This window comes from Dendrobium catenatum, unplaced genomic scaffold, assembly GCF_001605985.2.
Source record: "Dendrobium catenatum unplaced genomic scaffold, ASM160598v2 fragScaff_scaffold_1626, whole genome shotgun sequence".
In the NCBI taxonomy this organism is placed as follows: Eukaryota; Viridiplantae; Streptophyta; class Magnoliopsida; order Asparagales; family Orchidaceae; genus Dendrobium; species Dendrobium catenatum.
In genome coordinates, this window is record NW_021320088.1 from 359,663 (window position 1) to 379,855 (window position 20,193).

The window sequence follows — 20,193 nt, forward strand, 5'->3', positions numbered from 1 at the left end:
TTTTTTTTTTGTCAAGTTAGGAAAAAACTCAAATGGATCCCTAACTTCCAATTCTTTGCAACTTGACCTAAGTTCTATATGTCGAATTGTTCTATTCGATGAGTAGAATACGATGACATTAAATTTGTGGAATTTCGTGAAAGTTGAAATTTCAGGGTATTTTAAATTGATCCAATTATGGCACAAACCTGCTCAAATTTGGGTTTTACAAAATGTTAGCCTTCTAATGACCCAATTAGGAGAGCAGATGTATTAGATTTGGCATATGTTAAAAAAGGAAGAAATAGACCTAAAAAGACTTGGTTAAAAAGTATTAGAAATGATCTTTTTCTATTAGATTTAAATGAGAATTTCACTCTTAATAGAACAATAGAGAAAAATGATTCATGTAGCCGACCCCACATTGTGGGATAAAGGTTCAATGTTAATGTTGATAGTCGGAAAAGCCTGTCTCATAGTATATTTTATTTTTCCAACATGAAATCCAAAAGCTATCTCTCAACATTTGGAGTTGGTTGCATTTGTTTGAAAAGAGAAAATTTACTTGAAACTTTGGAGAATGGGAATGCCTAAGGCATAGAAATCATGCTGGTTGGAGAAGGAAATATGATGTGATGGGTGAAAAAGATATTAGATAATAAGAAAAAAAAGAGAGGAAATTACATGATATGATGTCAGGGAAAATATTGATGGAAGGAAATATAAGAATATAAATAATAATAAGTATGATGATTTTTTATTAGCTTTCTCTCTCTCTCTCTCTCTCTCTCTCTCTCTCTCTCTCTCTCTCTCTCTTAATTTAAAATAATAGATTTCTCATATTAGTTAAATTGCTTTTTTCTTCTAGTAGCAAATTAAAAAAGCCACAATTTACAAAATTAATTATTTATACATCAAAGTTAGCTGATTAACTAACTTATTGACAAATCAATTTAATAGTTAACTATTCTATAAAAACAACAACACCTTACTATAAACACAAGCTGTTGTAATTTCCTAGAGCAATGAACTTATCACTGGCAAGCATAAAAATAGAGTTTCGGATGGCCTACACAGTTCATAGTAGTCTGCAAACTAAATAAAAAATCACAATGAATAAAACTAAAGGAAAAATAAATTTGAGTACAAAATAATGCTCGAGTATAGATTAGCATTACCTAAATAATGTATGTACAGCTTGTCCAAAGTCGCTGAAATCAAGCTTTGGGAAGCACAAAGTTGAAAGCAGTGAAAGATTGTAAGTGGCTGTATTTAGGCATATGCGAAAACTGTCAAGAGTTCAAAGTTTTGTTTAACAAATAAAAACTTTTAAATTGATTTAAAAAAGATTTATGCAAATACTTTTAATACTTCCAGTAGAACTCAAAGGAAATGAATAAATAATGAAGATTTCTAAAAACAAACCAAAATATTTGGGGGTAAGAATATTTGATGCAACGCGACTCAGATGATTAAGCTTCCTAATACAACAAATATGACATAAAAACATACCTTCATGCTAAAAAAATTTGACGATTCAAATATTACTAGAAATAATCAAGCCGATAACTCACTTTCTTTACATGCAAACAAGCAATAATTATCTTTAAGCTCAATTGATATGAAATGATCATCAGAATTAGAAAATTGCAGCAATAATTTAGAAACAAATTAAATTAGCGAGAAAAATATATATATTTTTCACTACATCAAATTTCTAATACATCAATTTTTAACCAAAATTAATAGTGCTAAATTAACGTATAACGAATTATGCCAAAGAAACATGCAAGAAATAAGCAATAAATAAAATTATTAAAGCATACAAAAATCATGCCTCATGCCAATTCAAAGGAGAATTTGATGAAAGACAATTCAAGATTAGCACTTCCTAATGCAATTAATATGATGTGTAATATGTTTTCATACAAAGAAAAATTAAAGGTTTGCAGATTAATATTATCAATCAAGCCAACAACCCAATTTCTTTAAATGCAAACAAGCAATATAAGACTTCAAGCTCAAATGAAAAAGAAATAATTGTCCAAATCTGAGAAATTAAAAAGAATTTAGATGGGAATAAAATCAAACAAACGAAATTTGTTATTGGAAATGGAATGATCATCACAATTTGAAAATTCCAGCAAGAACTTAAAAACAAATTAAATTATCATGCAAAATATTTATTTTTCACTAGATCATACTTCTAACATATCAATTTTAAACCAAAATTTATACCGTTGAATTAACCAATAACAAATTATACATAACAAATAAGCAAGAAATTAAATTATTTAAGTAAACAAGAAATCATGCCTCATGTCAATAAAAAGGAGAATTTTATGCAAGATAACACAAGATTAGTGCTTCATAACGCAACTAATATGATGTGTAATGTATTTCATGCAAAAAAAAAATTGAAGGTTTAGATTAATATTATCAATCAAGCCAACTACTCAATTTCTTTAAACGCAAACAAGCAATAAAGGTCTTCAAGACCAATTGAAAATAAAATAATTGTCCAAATCTGAAAATTTATCAAGAATTTAGATGGAAATAAAATCATCAAGAAATAAAATCATCAAGCAAAAATAACTATTTTGCTCAAAATAAAATTTCTAATGAATCAATTTTTGGCAAAAAAAAAACAAGTGCATTAAACTAGTCAATAACAAATTATGCAAAAATAAACAAGGAATAAAATTACCAAATGGAAATAAAGCCTCATGCCAGTACAAGAAGATAACTTCTACCGGTATTAAATAGTTGCACTAGTACAACTCTAGAAGAAATCACAAATTCCAATCCCTCATTAAAAATAGTAAGAGAATTTTTTATTCAATCTAAAAGCTCAGACCACTATTAAAGACTCTTCATAACATAGGCCAACAGCAGGGATTAGCACATTATTAGTTTCAATTGAAAGTTAAATTAATTCTCAAAATAGCTGATTATTCATTTAATTTAATTTAAATTCTTCAAATCAATAGAAAAAAAACAGTCACACATCCCAATTGCAAATCTTGTCTCCCAAAGATACATAACATGCCAAACTTCATTGAAATCTTTCATTAGCAAAGACGTACGAATTAGGAAGTCAATATTTGGATGCCTAAACACAACTATTGTAAAATGCGGAATTCGCATCAACTCATATATGAATGTCAGGCTCTGATACAAATTCTGAAATAAGATCGCAACAATAGAGAGATGAATTGCATGTGCAACTAGGCACTTCGAACTTCTTCAGAAATCCAACAAATCAAATCTTAACAATTAAAATTAAAGCATAAGCAATAAATTTGACAAAAACTGCAATGTACAAACACCACACAAGTTAACTATGGTGTATGATTATGTAATAAAGCAAGTGAGTTATGCAAAATATAAAGGATTAACTCTACTTCACAAATATATGAATTAATCAAAAAACACCAACGTAAGAAAAGTAACACAAGTTATAATAATCTAAAGGGCGTATGCCAGAAAAGGAGAAAACAATAACAAATAAAGCATAAGTAAATGAGTTTTACTAGACATTCTAGAACACGAACAATTATCACCTTCATAACATATAACATTCAAGAACAACCAAATAATTAAATATGTAAGAAATTAAATCTAGTTGTCAGCACAATTCTTGGGGGTACTTCTGACACATTCAGGTCATCTAAATCCAGCCTGTTCACTAAGTCTGTCTAGTAGATATCTTTCACACTCATACGCCTGACATAATATCATGTAATCACACAATAGATACCTCTCAGGATTTGTGATCACTACACTGGGGGTCTAGCATTGACTCAACCCTATTTACCTAGATTATTCACAAGTATCTTTGTTCACTCAGTATCTAGCACATACATTAAGGATGTTTATCGGCCTAATCTGATTTAGTATGCCTTGAGCTTTGGGGCATTCTCCTATTGACTGATTTAGCTAGACCACTCTACATATATTAGACCTATTTTCTAGAGTCATCCTGATCTGTCAATGATAAAGCCCATCTCAAACCAAATCACTAACCTGATCAATACACATACTCTCTACTTAGTCAAGTTGGGAACTTGGGATCTATGATGCACCGACACTTCTCCTCAAAGAGGCGTGCAGTGTCCGACACCGTATCCGACACGACACTCGCCCGACACTACTCCGACACGTGTCGGACACACCGAAAACGTGTCCGATTAATAAATATTAAATACAAATTGGACACGCGTGTCCGACACGCGTATCTTAAATATTTTATGCATTTTTTTACATATAATTTCTTTTATTTGGCAGGATTTAAAATAAATTTCTTATTTCCTATTTACAACACCAAATCAACATCCGCACTTAATACCAAATCATCGAATATTCTCATTTTCATTTCTTTTTGGCAGTGAAGGTATTTTCATCTCCTCTCTCGGTGACTAATAAACGGCATCAATGCCTTACTCTCGACATCCAAATACTAATCATTTTAAGCACAAATTCTAGTTAAATGACTTGTTATTTTTAAAATTATATTATTTAATTTTTATACACTATTTTTTAAATATAAAAACTATAATAACGTGTCCAACCCGTGTCCGTGTCCTATATTTTCAATAACTGACGTGTCCTGTGTCCGTGTCGTGTCGTATCCGTGTCGCCGTGTCCGTGTCTGTGCATCATAGCTTGGGATCCATTGATACATCAAATAGGTTAGCTCAATATCTTTCACCTTAATTGTACTTTGTTCAATCTACTCCTAAGACTCTGGCACATATACTTGGACCAACATAAAGGCATGGCAACCCAATCTACACTGGTGAGTTCTAGGTTGTTCTAACGGAACCTTGGGTCGATTTTTAGCCATTCTAAGATATAGATCATCTAACTCATTCTGTGGTAAACCCACCACCTCTAGGCTAGCCTGACACTCCACATGGGTCTTAAACTTGGTTTGGCTTAATACCTAACACAATGGATCACATCAGGTAAATTAAAACTCTCTGGTCAACCAAATGGTCAATGAAGCCTGTCTTCTTAGCAATATGTTGACTCTAGACAAAATCAATCTGCCATAAAAGATGGGGATTGTAGGGCTCAAGCATATGTCCCAAGACCCTAGGGAACCACTTAGGACTTTTTTGGTAAACCTTCACCCTAATTAGGACTAGATCAACTCAAGCTTAACCTGATAACCTTTGAACCATTTAGCTCTCTAGTTTAGATCCACCCATGCGCATCCTCCCCCTTAAAGATTGGTATCTTCAGTTACCTTACTCTCGGGTCACACCCGTTTCCCTTAAATCCTCCATAACCTCTCATTCCTTGAAGCGGATGTGCTCCCCAATTGTCACGATCTTCTCTTCAACGATCATACCCAAATCATTCATCAAAATCCCCTCTTCTTTCAAAATCAGCACCCGGCGATCGAAATAATCCCTCTCCTTACAAATTCAACACCCCTTCTTGCGTAGCCAATGCTCATCTCCTCCGTAGAAAGTAGTTCTAGAGGAGTCATTCCGCCTTCTCCCTCCATAATCTCAACCATGGTTTAAAATTGTGCAATAAGAGGCGCTCCTCGGCACAATTTAAAACTTTTAAGCCTCAAAACCTATGCAATGAGAGTTGGCATTGAGGCGTACGTCTCACGTCTCAAGTTCACTGAGGAGCACCTGGCCTCATGTTTTAGAGGCGTCCGTCTCTTAAAATTAAAAAAAAAATCCTAGGTATTGCTCGGAATCGCTAGGTGCATGCTGGGTACTGCTCGGTACCATTCGGTACATGCTCGGTACCGTTCGGTACATGCTCGGTACCGTTCGGTACATGCTCGGTACCGTTCGATACATGCTCAGTACAGCTAGGTACATGCTCGATACCGTTCGGTACATGTTCAGTGCCGCTCGGTACATGCTCGGTCAGGTCGATCTCCGCCAAGGGGCAGCACCCCCTTGGACCCCCGGCTGCTCGGCATATTGATGTATTCATCATCTTTAGTAATAGTTGTTAATGTTAGTCTGTTTATTCATGAGTGCATGCTTTGTGTAAGTTTTCTTAATATATAATAAGTGAAGCAGGAGCTGAGTGAGAGACATTGGACTTTATAGGAGAGGAGGAAGGGGTGAGAGCAGTTCATCATAATGATGATTCAAAAGAAGACCCCCTTAGTAATGACAGTGCTTATGACTTATGAGTTCTTATGTGATATGTCATTGCAGTTTATTTTTGGAATTATATGTTAATGAAAATAATATTGTGATTTGGGAAAGATAGAATTTGAGTTGAACTATATTTCATATTGTCTTATTATTGGGATATTTTGATTTCACTTCATATCTTGTGCCTTTTTATGTTTTATATTTTTTACTCATTAGTATATAAAAAATTTATCATTTTATGTTTACATAATCTTTTGATTGTGAGGCTTACGCCTCAAAACGCCTTGAGGCTTACGCCTCGCCTCACGAACGAAAAACGCCTCAATACCCGATTACGCAATTTTGAACATTGATCTCCACTTCTGGATTTTCCCTTTACTCATTAGTATATAAAAAATTTATCATTTTATGTTTACACAATCTTTTGATTGTGAGGCTTACGCCTCAAAATGTCTTGAGGCTTACACCTCGCCTCACGAACAAAAAACGCCTCTATACCCGATTACGCAATTTTAAACATTGATCCCACTTCTGGATTTTCCCTTCCCCTAAACATATTAGGATTCCCATCTCTTCTAGGGCCACCGGTAGTTTCCTTTGCTTCCAATGTCACCGGTTTGGATTTGGCTTCAAGCAATTTCTTCAACATGTATTCCATCTCGGCAAACGTTTCCTCCATCCTTTCATTGACGGATGCAATCTGATTTTGAAAATCAGCAATCTTCTCCTCAAAATCTGCTTTGAGTTGCCCAAGTTCTCTGATACCCCTTAGGGTTCCCAAGTTAGGGTTTGCCCTAATGCTCTTCCAAAGATGAAATTTCTCCTCCAAATCCAAGAAAAAATCAACACAAGAGAGATGAGAGGAAGAACAAGAACCTTTGCATTCAAAATCCAAGAGAAACAAGATACAATTTGTCCACTTCGAGAAGGACAAGGTCTCCCACTACAAACCCTAGAAAAACAAGGTAATTTTATTGGAAAATCTTAAGGAATACTGTTGAAATTCACTAGTAGAAGAAGAAAAACAGCAAGATACAATTGATCCTCTATTCAAGAGGAGGATCGATCTCTCCCAAATCTCTAGACACCGCTAGAGCCCAAAGGAAAATCTTAATCTAAGATATCTCAAATTTCAGCTAAATTCAAGATGCCCTAACCCTAGGAAAACAAATTATTTAATGCATACAAATCAATCCCTAAACAATCCCTATATTCAAATTTCCCTCCCAAAACCCTCAAAAATCCTTCCTAAAATATTCGGTTGGCTCTTGCGGTCCGAACGAACTACCAAAGAGGCAAAAATCTTTCGCCCTTGTTGCACTGGGCCGGTCCCGTGTGGACTGGCTGGACCGGTCTAATAAAAACTTCTCATATTTATTGCAGAGAAAACCTTTAAAAAAAAAGTTAAACGCACCATTTATAAAAATTCTTGTTGAAAATTCACAGATTGCTGCATATCAGTCACAAGCATTTAGAGAAAACGATTAGTTGAATAAAGGCAAAACAAGTCAATTCAAAATAGAAAGAGCCGTTTGACTAACAGATATGTCAAATTATTATATCAAGCAACAAGAAAAATCAAACTAGAATTTCTTCGATTATTTAAATAACTCATAACAATTCAAAATTAGGATGGGGCAAAATACAATAAGAAACATAGAAACATGCAAAATGCATGCATTTATGGTTATAAAAAATATTATTACAGACCAACAACTCACCACTTCCACTCTGCTTCAAAAGATAAATAAATCAAACAATAATTTAACCTTCTAGAAAAACTAGTCACAAAAACCTTAGGTTTTCAAAAGAACTTTCAGTTTTATTCTCTTCTTTCAAGTCATGTTAAACAGTTAAATCCTAATCCCAAAACTGGAATCCTAAAACAGGCTTGCATATCAATTTAAAGTATATTTTGTATAAGGAAAAATTATTAAGATCCTATGTTTGTCGCTAGACTTAGAGATAACGGTAATGTATAAAGTACAGTTTGAGGACCAGCCAGGTCAAACTGACAGAAGGCATCAAACATTTTAACTAAATCTCAACTCGGCCAAATGCCCATTTTGTACATTGAAATAACAAGGTTATCAAAAACATTTTAACTCTGATTCACTAAACCAAAGTTCAAAGTTTATGGTGTGGCCAAAAAAGTTAAATCAGGTTTACAAAGGAATTAAGATAGGCTGGCCGTATTCTACTCAGATCAGACCTAAACCAATCAGAAGTTTTACGAATGTAGAAATTTTCAAATATCAGGATTAGCTCAGAATGATAAAATTTGAAACAAGTGATTTTACTTGACATTGAAGTCAAATGTCACGAAGAATTGAATGCTGAACCTGCTTTTATCGTAGAGGCAGGGAAGGATGGCAAGGAATATTCTCGACTCCTTTTTTACCTCGATAAAGAAGCGGGCAGGCTAAGATTGATAGCCAGAAAGACTTCTTGCTAAAGATCAAATAAAGATTACTAAGCCAAGGACACAAATGTAAATATCTTTCTAGCATAAATGCTTCAAACGAATATAATTTCTGCATGTCTGATGCAACTTTAGCATGGAAAAAGGAAAATAAATTGATTGGAGAATTAGAATGAATGTTTCAACTTGCATAGGTAAACAAGCAGGGGCATTCGCAACCTAATAACAGGGGTGCAGGTAAGTAAAAGCATAGCTTTATAAATATTGAATTTCCTAAATTTAGAGAAACATCACAAGTAAACGTTTTGCAAATCAGATGACTTTATTATCATGAATTCAATACATCAAACATACGATATGGCTTCAGCATGACACTAAAAAAAATCGATAATCTGCTACAAACATTAACACTTAGAAGCATGCGACATACCCAGTGAAGTAACATAGCGGCTGGTGAATTAAATGGCAGGCCTCTCCACCGGTAATAATCCTCCCAACTTTGTAGGCAAGTTGAAATACAGCTTCTTGGTTCTACATGATACAGATAATGATATAACCTATCACAGTTTCAATTGCTAGGCCAGCAAATAAATACAGAGATCATTAATCCTACCACTGCAAGGGCATAAAGAACTTGGAAGGTCCCATCCATCATTAAGCCTGCCAACCAAAGTAATAATACAAGAATGATGCGTGAAATTCTTTAAGCAAGCACATGCAACACTATGCAAAATCAATACATATGCACCTAACTTGAAGAAGTTCCAAAACAGACACGACCAAATAAATAAAATTTACATAACATGAAAATATGATAATTAAACATAAAGACACAAAACAAAAGCTGGCAGAGCCTTTGCTTGATATTGCAGATTCTTAAAAATTCAATTTTTGGCCAGAAACCCTACAAGTTATTTCGGTGGTCATAAATATAACACACCAAAATGGAAAGGAGAAATTGGTAAGCAACGTTTCCAAATGATAAGACTGGTTAGGATACTGTTTTTTAAAGCATAAAACAAGCCACAACTTCCTATTTCCATGGTTAAGAAGAAAATGATAGAAGATACCTTGAATTATTATCGGAGGCTGCCACAGCCCAACAACTGCATTCGAATTTCCACAATGCCTTACGATGGAGACCACTTGAGGCCAAAAACGAGCATCTTGTCAATTGCCTTTCAAATACCTGATAAATCATTGAAGGCATGCAATAAGAAACCAGTTTTAAGGTTTAAAACATGGTTTCAATCAAGGAAAAAAAATATATACAGAACTTAAAAGGAAGAAAAATAAAACAATATGAATCTACCAAAGAGGTCCATGTCCAACAATCCTTGCGATGAAGGTCAAGAATAGTATATAAATGAATGAATAAATAGATGGAAAGAGTTTCCACACCAGTAACATTTATTATCCAACAGGAGAGAGCTGTCGAAGTCACTAGAAAGCCATATGCATGGATAAGAGATTGAGCATGACAAAACGGGCCAAATTGTTTTGGCATAAGTGAGCCAAATTGTTTTGGCATAAATGAGCACATAATATCTATACATACACAATTCAAATGACAAGAAAATCTAAAATATCCAAAAGCAAGATACAAAGGTTAGTGTATGGAAAAATATAAAAGAGAAGGATATAGAATAAAACATTTGGATAGATAACAACTGAAGTGTGCAGCAGAAAAAGAAATATCAATTATCCCATGAGTTCAATGCAGGATCATCACATCCTCTATTCCATTATAATTTAAGTGACGTAACTTCATGGACATAACTATTTTGTTTGATTTCTGTTGAATTTAAAAGTATTTAAAAAGCAGAAAAAGATGAGGATGAGGCAAATGTCAAAGCATTAGATATGCTGAATTTTTATTGAGGATCAAACTTATGAACAAATGAGATGCCCGCTTAGCTAAGTTAACCATATTAAAGAAGCTAGCATCAGCATCAGCATCAACAGTCAACGGTCATACAATTGATGTATGGAATTTTTGAAAAAATGTCAAATAGACAGTACAATTTAAGTACATTTTTAGTGAGCATGTGACTATTATTGGTAGAAAGAACTAGGCTGGATAATCAAGATGACTAATCTTTTTAGGGATTTTTACATACATAACACTTAAAACTATGTTATTTACTCATTTAACACCTAAAGTTTTCTATTTACACACATACCACTTAAAACTATTTCTCATTTCTAAAAAACCACTCCGTCCCTCTCTCGCCGTGAAATCTCGCTGGACTGAACTTCTCTCTCCCGGATGTAACTTACAGCGTAAAGAATGGTAAAAACCTCAGTCCCGGAGTGAAAAGCCCAAGCCTGAGCTTTGCGCTCGACGAAGGCGGCTATGATCAGAAACTGGATGACGCCAAAAAAACAAGTGTACGAAGTGACGAAAAGCCTCGCCGGATATTTCTTAAGAACCGTCAGATAGATGCACCCAAGTGTCCAGCTTTTGCCAGCCTTTGCATCTCCTAACCAAGTTTCTGCCACCGCCGACGACGATACAGCCGAAAGTCCCGGCGGCGGCTGTGACGACGGTAAGAAGATGGTGGGACCTTTATACAATGTAATCACTGTGGCGCCGGCGACGCAGGCTAGTGTGTCGATCACCTTCGCGATGCCATCGCGCCGGTCCAATCTCACTTTATCTATTCTGATATGATTCACAAATAGCACACCGTTAATTTTAACAGCATAATTCAACAAGATCATTCGAGGAGGGTCAATATAAGATGCTTTACGACCTCCGTCGCGCCGGCGAAGGTGTTAGAGACAGGGCACCTTACGAAGTAAGAATAGGTCTGTTGGTGCAAGCCGACAGCAAGAATCTGGAAGAATTCATCCGCAATGCCTTTACGAAGGTGTTAGAGACAGGGCATGATCGTGTCTGTTGGCGAAAGACACGGAGGCACTCGCGGCGATGGAGAGAGAGAAGTTCAGTCCGGTTCTGCGACAATGGTGTCCGGCGGCCACCGGAATAGCGTTGGTAACGTTGCATAATTGCTTCGGACAGGCCGTCGTCGGCGGTGGAGGCCCGATCGCCGGAACTCCGGCGTGCAGGGCCTTGCGAAGTTCAGTCCAGCGGGATTTCACGGAGATTGGGACGGAGTAATTACGGAGTGGTATTTTAGAAATGAGAAATAGTTTTAAGTGGCATGTGTGTAAATAGAAAACTTTAGGTGTTAAATGAGTAAATAACATAGTTTTAAGTATTATGTATATAAAAATCCCATCTTTTTATGAGCTTCCATGATCTCCTCTTCGACCTTTCAAGTTCTTATGCTGCCTCTCCAACAATTTCTCCTTACCTCAAAGATACTTGCAGCATTCTTTTATTGTTCACGTCATGCAAGTCCTCATCTACTTTTGTCGTGTTGATGGGACTTGTGACTTTCGATGTGTGATTATGAACTATAGCAATTCTCAAATCATAATCTTTCAGTCATCTATTGCAATCAAGTTTAAGGCATGTATGGGACTTGACTTCTTAAACCATTTTTTTTGGCGATATTACTTGACACTTTACAACCAAACATAACATTCTTACTCTTCTATTGGGAGTGTTTCAATAGTTGCTATATGCAACTTCTAATGATTGTTTTGACTAGTGCATAGGGATAAAGTGATGAATAGAACCTAAGAAAAAATCTGGCAACAAGAAACAACTCATTCTATTTTGACAAAACTTTTGGATTAGCGCTAAAGAGTCTATAACGAAGTAGCTCATCTCACTTACCTCACATAATCCTATAGCATTCTTGGACGGTCAAATGATAATGCTGTGGAGAAAAATGAGATGGAGTATCTACCTTGGAGGTGTTACTATCTTGGAAGCAAGTGGAGCAACGAAAATCCCACATTGATTGCTTGTTTCTTGAAACATAATAATTATGACAATAGAAGTTTTTGAGACTATTGAGCTTTCAAGTGCAAATAGCATAGTCACGTGATTGTCAATTGAAAAACTTGACAGTATCATCACGTGTTAGAGGATGAGCATCAGGGTGAATGAGGTGGTTGTGACAACCAATAAAGAAGCAAAAGAACCTCCACTACACGAAAATAATTGTTAAAATTAAAGAAGGGTTGGGTTCATAAAGAAGAGATTGAGATGCCATGACACCATTGAGGTAGGGGATTTAAAGAATAATAAAGAGGTAGCTCAAATCTTTGTTGAATGAGAACTTGGCGAGGTAAGGATGTTACGGCAAGAAGGGGATGCAACAAGAACAATTAGCATACTTACAAGGAAAAAACTTGAGCGCGTTGGAGCTGCATGGGCAGGTGAGCATAGCAAGAATGCAAACACCATGCATTTTTTGATGCAAATGTGTGATTGAACAAGCATGCACATACGCACAAGCAGGCAAGCACAGGCTTGCGACAAGCATGGATAAGGATAAGCGAGGAAGCACAAGCATGGGATCACGAGTATGGATTTAAGCCCTGGAACATGGGCTAGTCATGTGTTGATTGAGATGGAGGTTTTTTGAAGGTTGCAAGCTAAGAAGGGGGAGAACGGGTAGGAGAAGTGACAACCATGGCTACTTATGCCACACTAATACCATGTTTTGGGAAAAGAGATTTCTGTGTCTTATTCAATAGAAGAGACCAATAATTATAATAAGTAAATGAATACAATATCGTAAAGGTCACTCTAGGTAAAGGTAGTTAGATAAATACACCCCACCCTCTTTAACATTATTTCCAAACACTGCTTCATCCAATCGGCTAAGTCTGAAGTTTATTTTCACAAAGCTCCACTTGCAGCTCCTTTTCACTTACAATCACCTTCAAGATGATAATATCTTTGTCAAACAGCACTTTCACTATTAGATAAAGATACTAATAGGTTGTTCTCATTTGAGAGCCCGAGGAAGACGAAACGGAGTGTTGGGTCATTGGACTTGTGTCCAACAACCCCCAAATGCATGAAAGTATGAAACTTACATTCATATCGCATTGCAAACCGTCGCCTATGATCATACCTAGGGGTAGACGTTGTCATTCGATCCCAAATTGAATGAAAATGTATATGCATTTCCTATCCATGACAAAAGAACGAACCGACAAGTATAGGAGCTTACACACATTGATATTTGAGAATTTTCATGAATTCTTTTTACTGTTTGAAGATGAATTTAGTCAATTCAAAAAACCCCAAATTATTATGAGACCATTGATCGTCAAAGGTTTATGTTGCAAGTCCATAATTGGCATAGTTGATTAATTTTGCAAGAATTTGACACTTTGCAAAAGTTCAGGCATTAAATGACAACAACTCATTTCTCTAAAAATTTCCTAAATTCATGAAAATTTGTAACTCATTCAATGCACGTCCTAACCCTTAGATTATGACAAAATTAATCTTAAGACTCTTTCAAAACAATAGAGATATCTTTCCTATTTTATCATTGTTCGCTCTAGAAAAATAATAATAGGCACGAATCTCTCTCACACAAGCTTAAAAGTTCCTTATTTTGCCTGAGGTAGATTGAAATTTAACATTTAATCAGATTTACCCTGAGAGTAGTGTCAGGGTTTATTTAAATCTGGGTTCTACTTCCTATGAGCGCAAGCCCTCATAGTTAATTACCCATCCTACTGCATTAAAAGAGCACACTTGATTAAGGATAAAATATATTTACTTTGTATAAGGAGAGTGGAAATGTGCAAGAGGTGGCTCGAATTTATGGGGGGTGAAGGTACACCCTATCAAGATCATATGGTTCCGTCATCTCAGGTATACCATGTGTTACAATTTAGCAACACTAACAATCATTGATTGTAGTATCCAAAGAATTTGATTAGTAGCTATAGGTTGCCTCCTCTCAGGGATCCTAAGTAAACTGAAGTGGAAAATATGAATTTTTAATTTGGTTTAGTTTAGATTGAGACTTATAGATCTATTTATGAGTTGCTCATGTGATTGAATTTAGGTAGGCGCTTACTGCTTTTATTTGAAAGTTGTTTTGAGCTAACATAAAGAATAACTTTTCATATTTGATGTAGACAAGGAATATAGGGGACCCTATATTTCTTGAACACAAAAGACACACAAGAAGAACACTGACAAAATGAGTAGAACTTAAAACAAACTTTGTTAATTAAACTCAAATGACCCAAAACTTGACAATCTCAACAAAAGATGCTAGGAGATTTTAAAGAAATAAAGAAACTTAATAAAGACGCTATCCTCAGACAACCGTCAGAGCGGGTTCCTCACATGCATCGAATTTGTAGGTTAAATAAGTAAAGTGCATAGAACTAGCAAACCGATGGTCCACCACTGCAAGATTGGCCCAATTCTTCAATAGATGCTTCAAATCGACTCTGATACGACACCCTAAAGTTGCTTTACTTTGAGAAGAAGGATACAGATGGAGTGGCAGTTGCGGAGAGACGAAAGAGGTTAGAAGCCAGAGAAGAAAGGGTGGAAAGAGCCCGCAGGATTTCCGGAGGGGATGAGAAACGAAGGTTGGAAAGAGCCCGCAGGATTTCCGAATAAACCCGCAGGTTAATAGCAAATATGCTTACAAATATCAACTGCCTTTTCCACACAACATCATCTCATTTTTATAGGCAAGAGAGAGGAATGCCAAGAGTCTCATATATTAATTTCCTGCATAGAAATTTTCCCCCATGCTCACCAGGAACAAAAGAGACATTCAACAGGCTGAAAATTCAAAGCAGCCAAGCCACAGAGTTCGGAAAAACAGCCAGCACCTCACGATCCAAGGAGCCAGCACCTCAGGCCGTGAGTTCAAAGCAGCAAAGCCACGGGAAATTTCTTCCCAGTTCGGAATTCAGCTCCACATTAAACCAGAACAGGAATCCAAGGAGTTCATGTCTCGGTAAGCAAACAGCCCGCTAGAATCCAAAGCAACACAGGCTCGGGAAACCATCCAAGGACGGAAAAAAAAAATGGCTGGCCGAACCCCCAAGAGTTTAAAGCACATTTATTATAAAGTTATTGCTTTGAATTCAGCCACCATTTAAAAAATAAGCCACGGTTCTCCAAGAGACAAGAAGAAAAGTGGAAGGGGAAGGGACAAGGCCACTCCAAAAGTAAACTTCATAATGATGTACCTTTTTTTGGATAATAATGAGCTACTAAACTTCAGCTCAAGCAACTTAGGGAACAAGCTCAATACTGAATGCTCCAAAAACAGCCAACCCGAGAACCACCAGCGGCCAGGGACCAATCGAACCAGCAAACCAAAGGTCTACCAAGTCATATGCACAACCTACCATGATCATTGGATGCTTTCCCATCATTGGATAGCTAAAAAAAAGAAAAGAAAATAAAATAGAAAACAAAATATACTATTGTTCAAACAAAATAAAAAGTACATAATTCTTGATTTCATCAATATTAATGAGCTAAACTTTAGCTCAAGCAATAACGAGCTAGAAATAAGTAGCTCCCAAGAATTTAGCTCAAAATCAAAGCAGCCAAGGCCGAACCCGAGAGGCAACCAGCAGCCAAAAGACCAAAAGAACTCAAGTTATTTTTACCTCCTCCCCCCCACTTTTCCTACATCAATATTTTTTTTAACATAAAACAACTAAACTTACATTCCATCGCTTGAGAAGATACAAGTGGCGTCGAACTTGCGGAGAGAAGAAAGAGGTAAGAAGCCGAGATGAAATAGAGGACAAGCTCGCAAGCTTTCCTAGAAGAAGGAGAAGGGATGGAACAAGCTCGCAAGCTTTTCCAAGAAAAACCCTCAAGTTTTTTTGGCTTCCAAAAATCAACACATAACACTCTCTCTTCAAAAGTTATTGAAGGAACCTGGACCACTTCTGGTTTTTTCAGTAGGGTGATGTCTCCAGAAGATTGAGGACTTGACCGCACTTTAAAGTATAGATTATGGTGCAAGCAAAAATTAGGACAACCCCCTAATTTTTTGCTAGCAAAAGAAACTCTTCCTAGGATAATAAGAAATTACACGAAATACTCAAAATACACCTTTGATATCAATAAATGACCCTTAAAACTTTTGACACTTACAAACACAAACACAAAGAACACCTAAAGGAGCTCTTCTTTTCTTAAGACGAAGTTTTAGAAGATAGGGAGGTAGAAGAAAATAACTCGCAAGCTATTTAATCCCGCAAGTTTCACTTTCCAAAAATCACAATTCATTCTTCTTTTTTTCAAAGAAAATTAGCCACCTTTTTCAACTATTCATTGGATTCACTGCTGTTGTTTCTTCATGCAGATTTCGGTTTCCCTGCTAGCCTTTGGTTTTCCCAATTGAGGCTTCGGTTTTCCTGCTGCATGCCATTCATCTCCCCTCCTTGCTAATTCCTAGACTAGTGTTTTATCTTCTCAAAAACTTGCTATCTTAGCGTTTGCAAATTTTGAATAAACCTTTGATAGAAAGAAGCTAAGCCATGAAACCCTCTCACCTTGCTTATGTTTTTAGGAGTTGGCCAGTTTTGAATTGCCTCAATTGTCACATGATCAACCTTGATTCACTTAGCAGACACAATGTATCCAAAAAATGTTAAAATTTGAAGTCATGAAAGAATATTTTTTAAAATTGATGTACAACTTTTGCTCTCTTAGCGTTTGCAAGTTTTGAAAAAGTTTTTGAAGTTGATTGTGTTGCCTGTTGGCCTTCCTCTTCCCCTTACCTGATTGGTTCGGTTGGAGGTGGAAATTGGCTATTTGGCTCCCCTTTTTCTCCTATAAATATGAGGTGATTTTGTTATGACGAGATTGTTGATTAACTTGATAAAAGTTTATAAGAACCTGAGAGTTTCTTCTCTTTTCTTGGAAAAGCTTGAGATCTTGTTCCAATTCTCTCTTCCTCCTCTCTATTTCGTCATGGCTTCTAATCTCTTCTTCTCTTTGCAAGTTCCACTCCACTTGTATCCTTCTTCTTGAGCTATTGGGAGGTGTTTGTTGGCTGATTTGGAAACATTTGCCAAAGGAGTTTGGTTGGACGTTGGACCTTGTTGCTGTGGTGGACCCTTGGTTTGCAAGCCTTATCACTTATCATATTTTACCTACTTTTCGTTGCATGTGACGAAACCGTTTGTCGGTTGTTCTGAGGATAGTACTTTTATTTTATAATTTTGTTTCATTTGTTCGACTTTTTGTTTGTCTTGGTGTTTGTTTGGATGTTCGCTTTAGATTGAATCGAGTTTGGTTTCTATTATCCAAGTGTTCTTCTATTTGACTTTTCCTTCTAGTTTGCCTGAATCAAGTTTTGGTATCAACTTATATGACAAACAACAAACTTTATAAACTTTTCAATAAAACATGACGCTTACAAACTTTGACATAAAATTAAACACCTAAACTTGCATTCCATCCATCGAGAAGAAAGATACAGGCGGGGTGGACACTTGCGGAGAGAAGAACGAGATAAGAAGTCCGAGACGAAGGGAGAACAAGCTCGCAAGTTTTCCTAGAGGAGAAGAGAAGCACGGAACAAGTTCGCAAGCTTTTCCAAGGAAGAAGAAAAAACCCTCAGGTTTTTGACTCCAAAAATCTCATCATATCACACCTCTTTTTGAATACAAAACACCTAATATTTATTGGAGAAAAATGGGCAATCAAACAGCCACCAAAAGAGAGCCCAAAGGACAACTTCAGCCACCTAAAACAGCCAACCAGCAATCTATTAGATCAGTCCAATGGACCGGTCCAGCCGGTCCACGCGAGACAGGCCCTAACGCAAAACAGCAGAGCCTTTCCACCTGCAATGGATGCCGCGCGACCCGCAAGCATTGCGAGAGCCGAATAGGAAGGTTTTTTGGGGGAATTAAGAGGGAAATTTGAATGTAGGGATTGTTTAGGGATTTCCTTTTGATTTGTATGCATTAAATAGTTTGTTTTCCTAGGATTAGGGCATCTTGAATTTGGCTGAAATTTGAGATCTCTTAGATTTATGCTTTCTTTGGGCTCTAGCGGCGTCTAGAGATTTGGGAGAGATTGATCCTCCTCTCGAATAGAGGATCAATTGTATCTTGCTATTTTTCGTTTTCTTTTCATCAAAAAATACAAATTATATACTGTTTTCGTGGTTTTGTGCGGACTTTTGTGAAGGATTCTCGCTGTTTTTTTAAGATTGATAGGAAATACTTGAGATCTACAAGTGTTTCCTATCAAATTGGTATCAGAGCAAGTCGTGGGATCGGTGGAGGGCTGATTCTGGCAAATTTCAGCGGTGAATATTTGCCCAGAAAAAGGGGGATTGCTGTTTTTGGAGTTTCAAATCCATAATTTGTGATTTTACAAACTCCGGATTACAATGGAGGCCAAAAAGGTGGATGCTTTTGAAGAAAGGCTTGAATGAGAGATGAATCAAATCAAAACGATGATGGAGGAAAGGATTTCCTCCATGGAAGGACAAGTCGTCGATCTCCGAGACATGATGAAGAAGATGTTAGAGATTCAAAACCAAACGGCAACGTCCGTGGCAAAAGGAGGGGAAGGAATAAGTATGAATTTGGAAATTCGTAGTGAGGAAGTTGAGGTAGAAATCATGGAAGGAGAAAGAAGAAGACCCTATCTGGAGCCTGTCCAGAGGGATGAAAGAGAGGGTGGATATGGGGAACGCCAGGAGGGATACTATGGTCGCCGAGGTGCTGATTTTGAAGATAGAATGGGGGGTTTTGAAGGAGGTTTGGGCTATGGCAGAGCAAGAGAAAACTGGGAAACAGGGGGTGCACCTAGCACTTGGGAGAGGGGAAACTATTGAAGATTCCGGGGCAATGGGGCTGACCAGAAGGTAAGGAAGTTGAAGATGCCCATCTTCGAAGGAGAAGATGCATATGGATGGATTTACAAGGTAGAGAGGTACTTTGCCGTCAATGGGTTGACGAAGGAGGAGAAGCTAATAGTAGCGGGATTGTGCTTGGAAGGGAAAGCCCTATCGTGGTTTTAGTGGAGAGATCAACAGAGGCTGATCAGAAACTGGAGAGAATTTAAACATTGCACAATAGAGCGTTTCCAAACCGATCGGGGATGAGACTTCTATGAGCAGTTCTTTTCTTTGACACAGGAGGGATCAGTAGCAAATTATCGGGAGCAATTTGAGCACCTAGCTAGCAGGGTGGAGCGACTCTCAAATACAGTGTTGGAGGGGAATTTTATGAAAGGGTTAAAGGCAGAGATCCGAGCGGCAGTGAGTCTGATGCCTAGTGACTTGGGGGAGGCCATGAAATTGGCACAGCTGGTGAAAAATCAGAAGAATCTGGAGAAGGGAGCCAGGAGAAGTAGCTCAGGAGGCTCTTACAAGATTACGACCACTCTTCTAGCACCCAAGGGGCATGCCTCAGGAAACATTAATGAGACCACCAGGGAGAAGCCAGTAGGAGGGAGTGGGGAAAATTTCAAGAGGCTGATAGAGAATGAGATGCAGGAGAAGAGGGCCAAGGGGTTGTGTTTCAGGTGCGAGGAGAAGTATACGAAAAGGCATCGATGCAATGACCGAACTCTTTAGGTTCTCACCGTCTGTGATGATGAGGAAACTAAGGAGGTGAGGAGGAGATAGAGGAGGAGATGGAGGAGAAGCTACACTTGGATCTGACTGAGATTTCCCTGAACTCAGTGGTAAGATTCACTACGAATCATACCATGAAGGTGAAGGGGGAAATAGGGGGCAGGGAGGTGGTGGTGCTAATTGA

At 37.1% G+C, this 20,193-nt stretch overlaps 1 protein-coding gene across 1 annotated transcript in view; it reads right to left on the minus strand.

The window, feature by feature from the left end:
- Positions 1 to 1,134: 1,134 nt before the first annotated feature.
- LOC110114770 (zinc finger MYND domain-containing protein 15-like) overlaps positions 1,135 to 20,193 on the minus strand; it is a 30,613-nt gene continuing 11,554 nt past the window's right edge. Inside the window, exons 3-6 of the mRNA XM_020848110.2 lie at positions 9,606 to 9,724; positions 9,149 to 9,195; positions 8,966 to 9,066; positions 1,135 to 1,268 (exon numbers count right to left, since the gene is read on the minus strand). Coding sequence (XP_020703769.1) covers positions 1,197 to 1,268; positions 8,966 to 9,066; positions 9,149 to 9,195; positions 9,606 to 9,724 — 339 coding nt within the window. The 3' untranslated portion in view covers positions 1,135 to 1,196. The remainder of the gene's footprint in view (positions 1,269 to 8,965; positions 9,067 to 9,148; positions 9,196 to 9,605; positions 9,725 to 20,193) is intronic.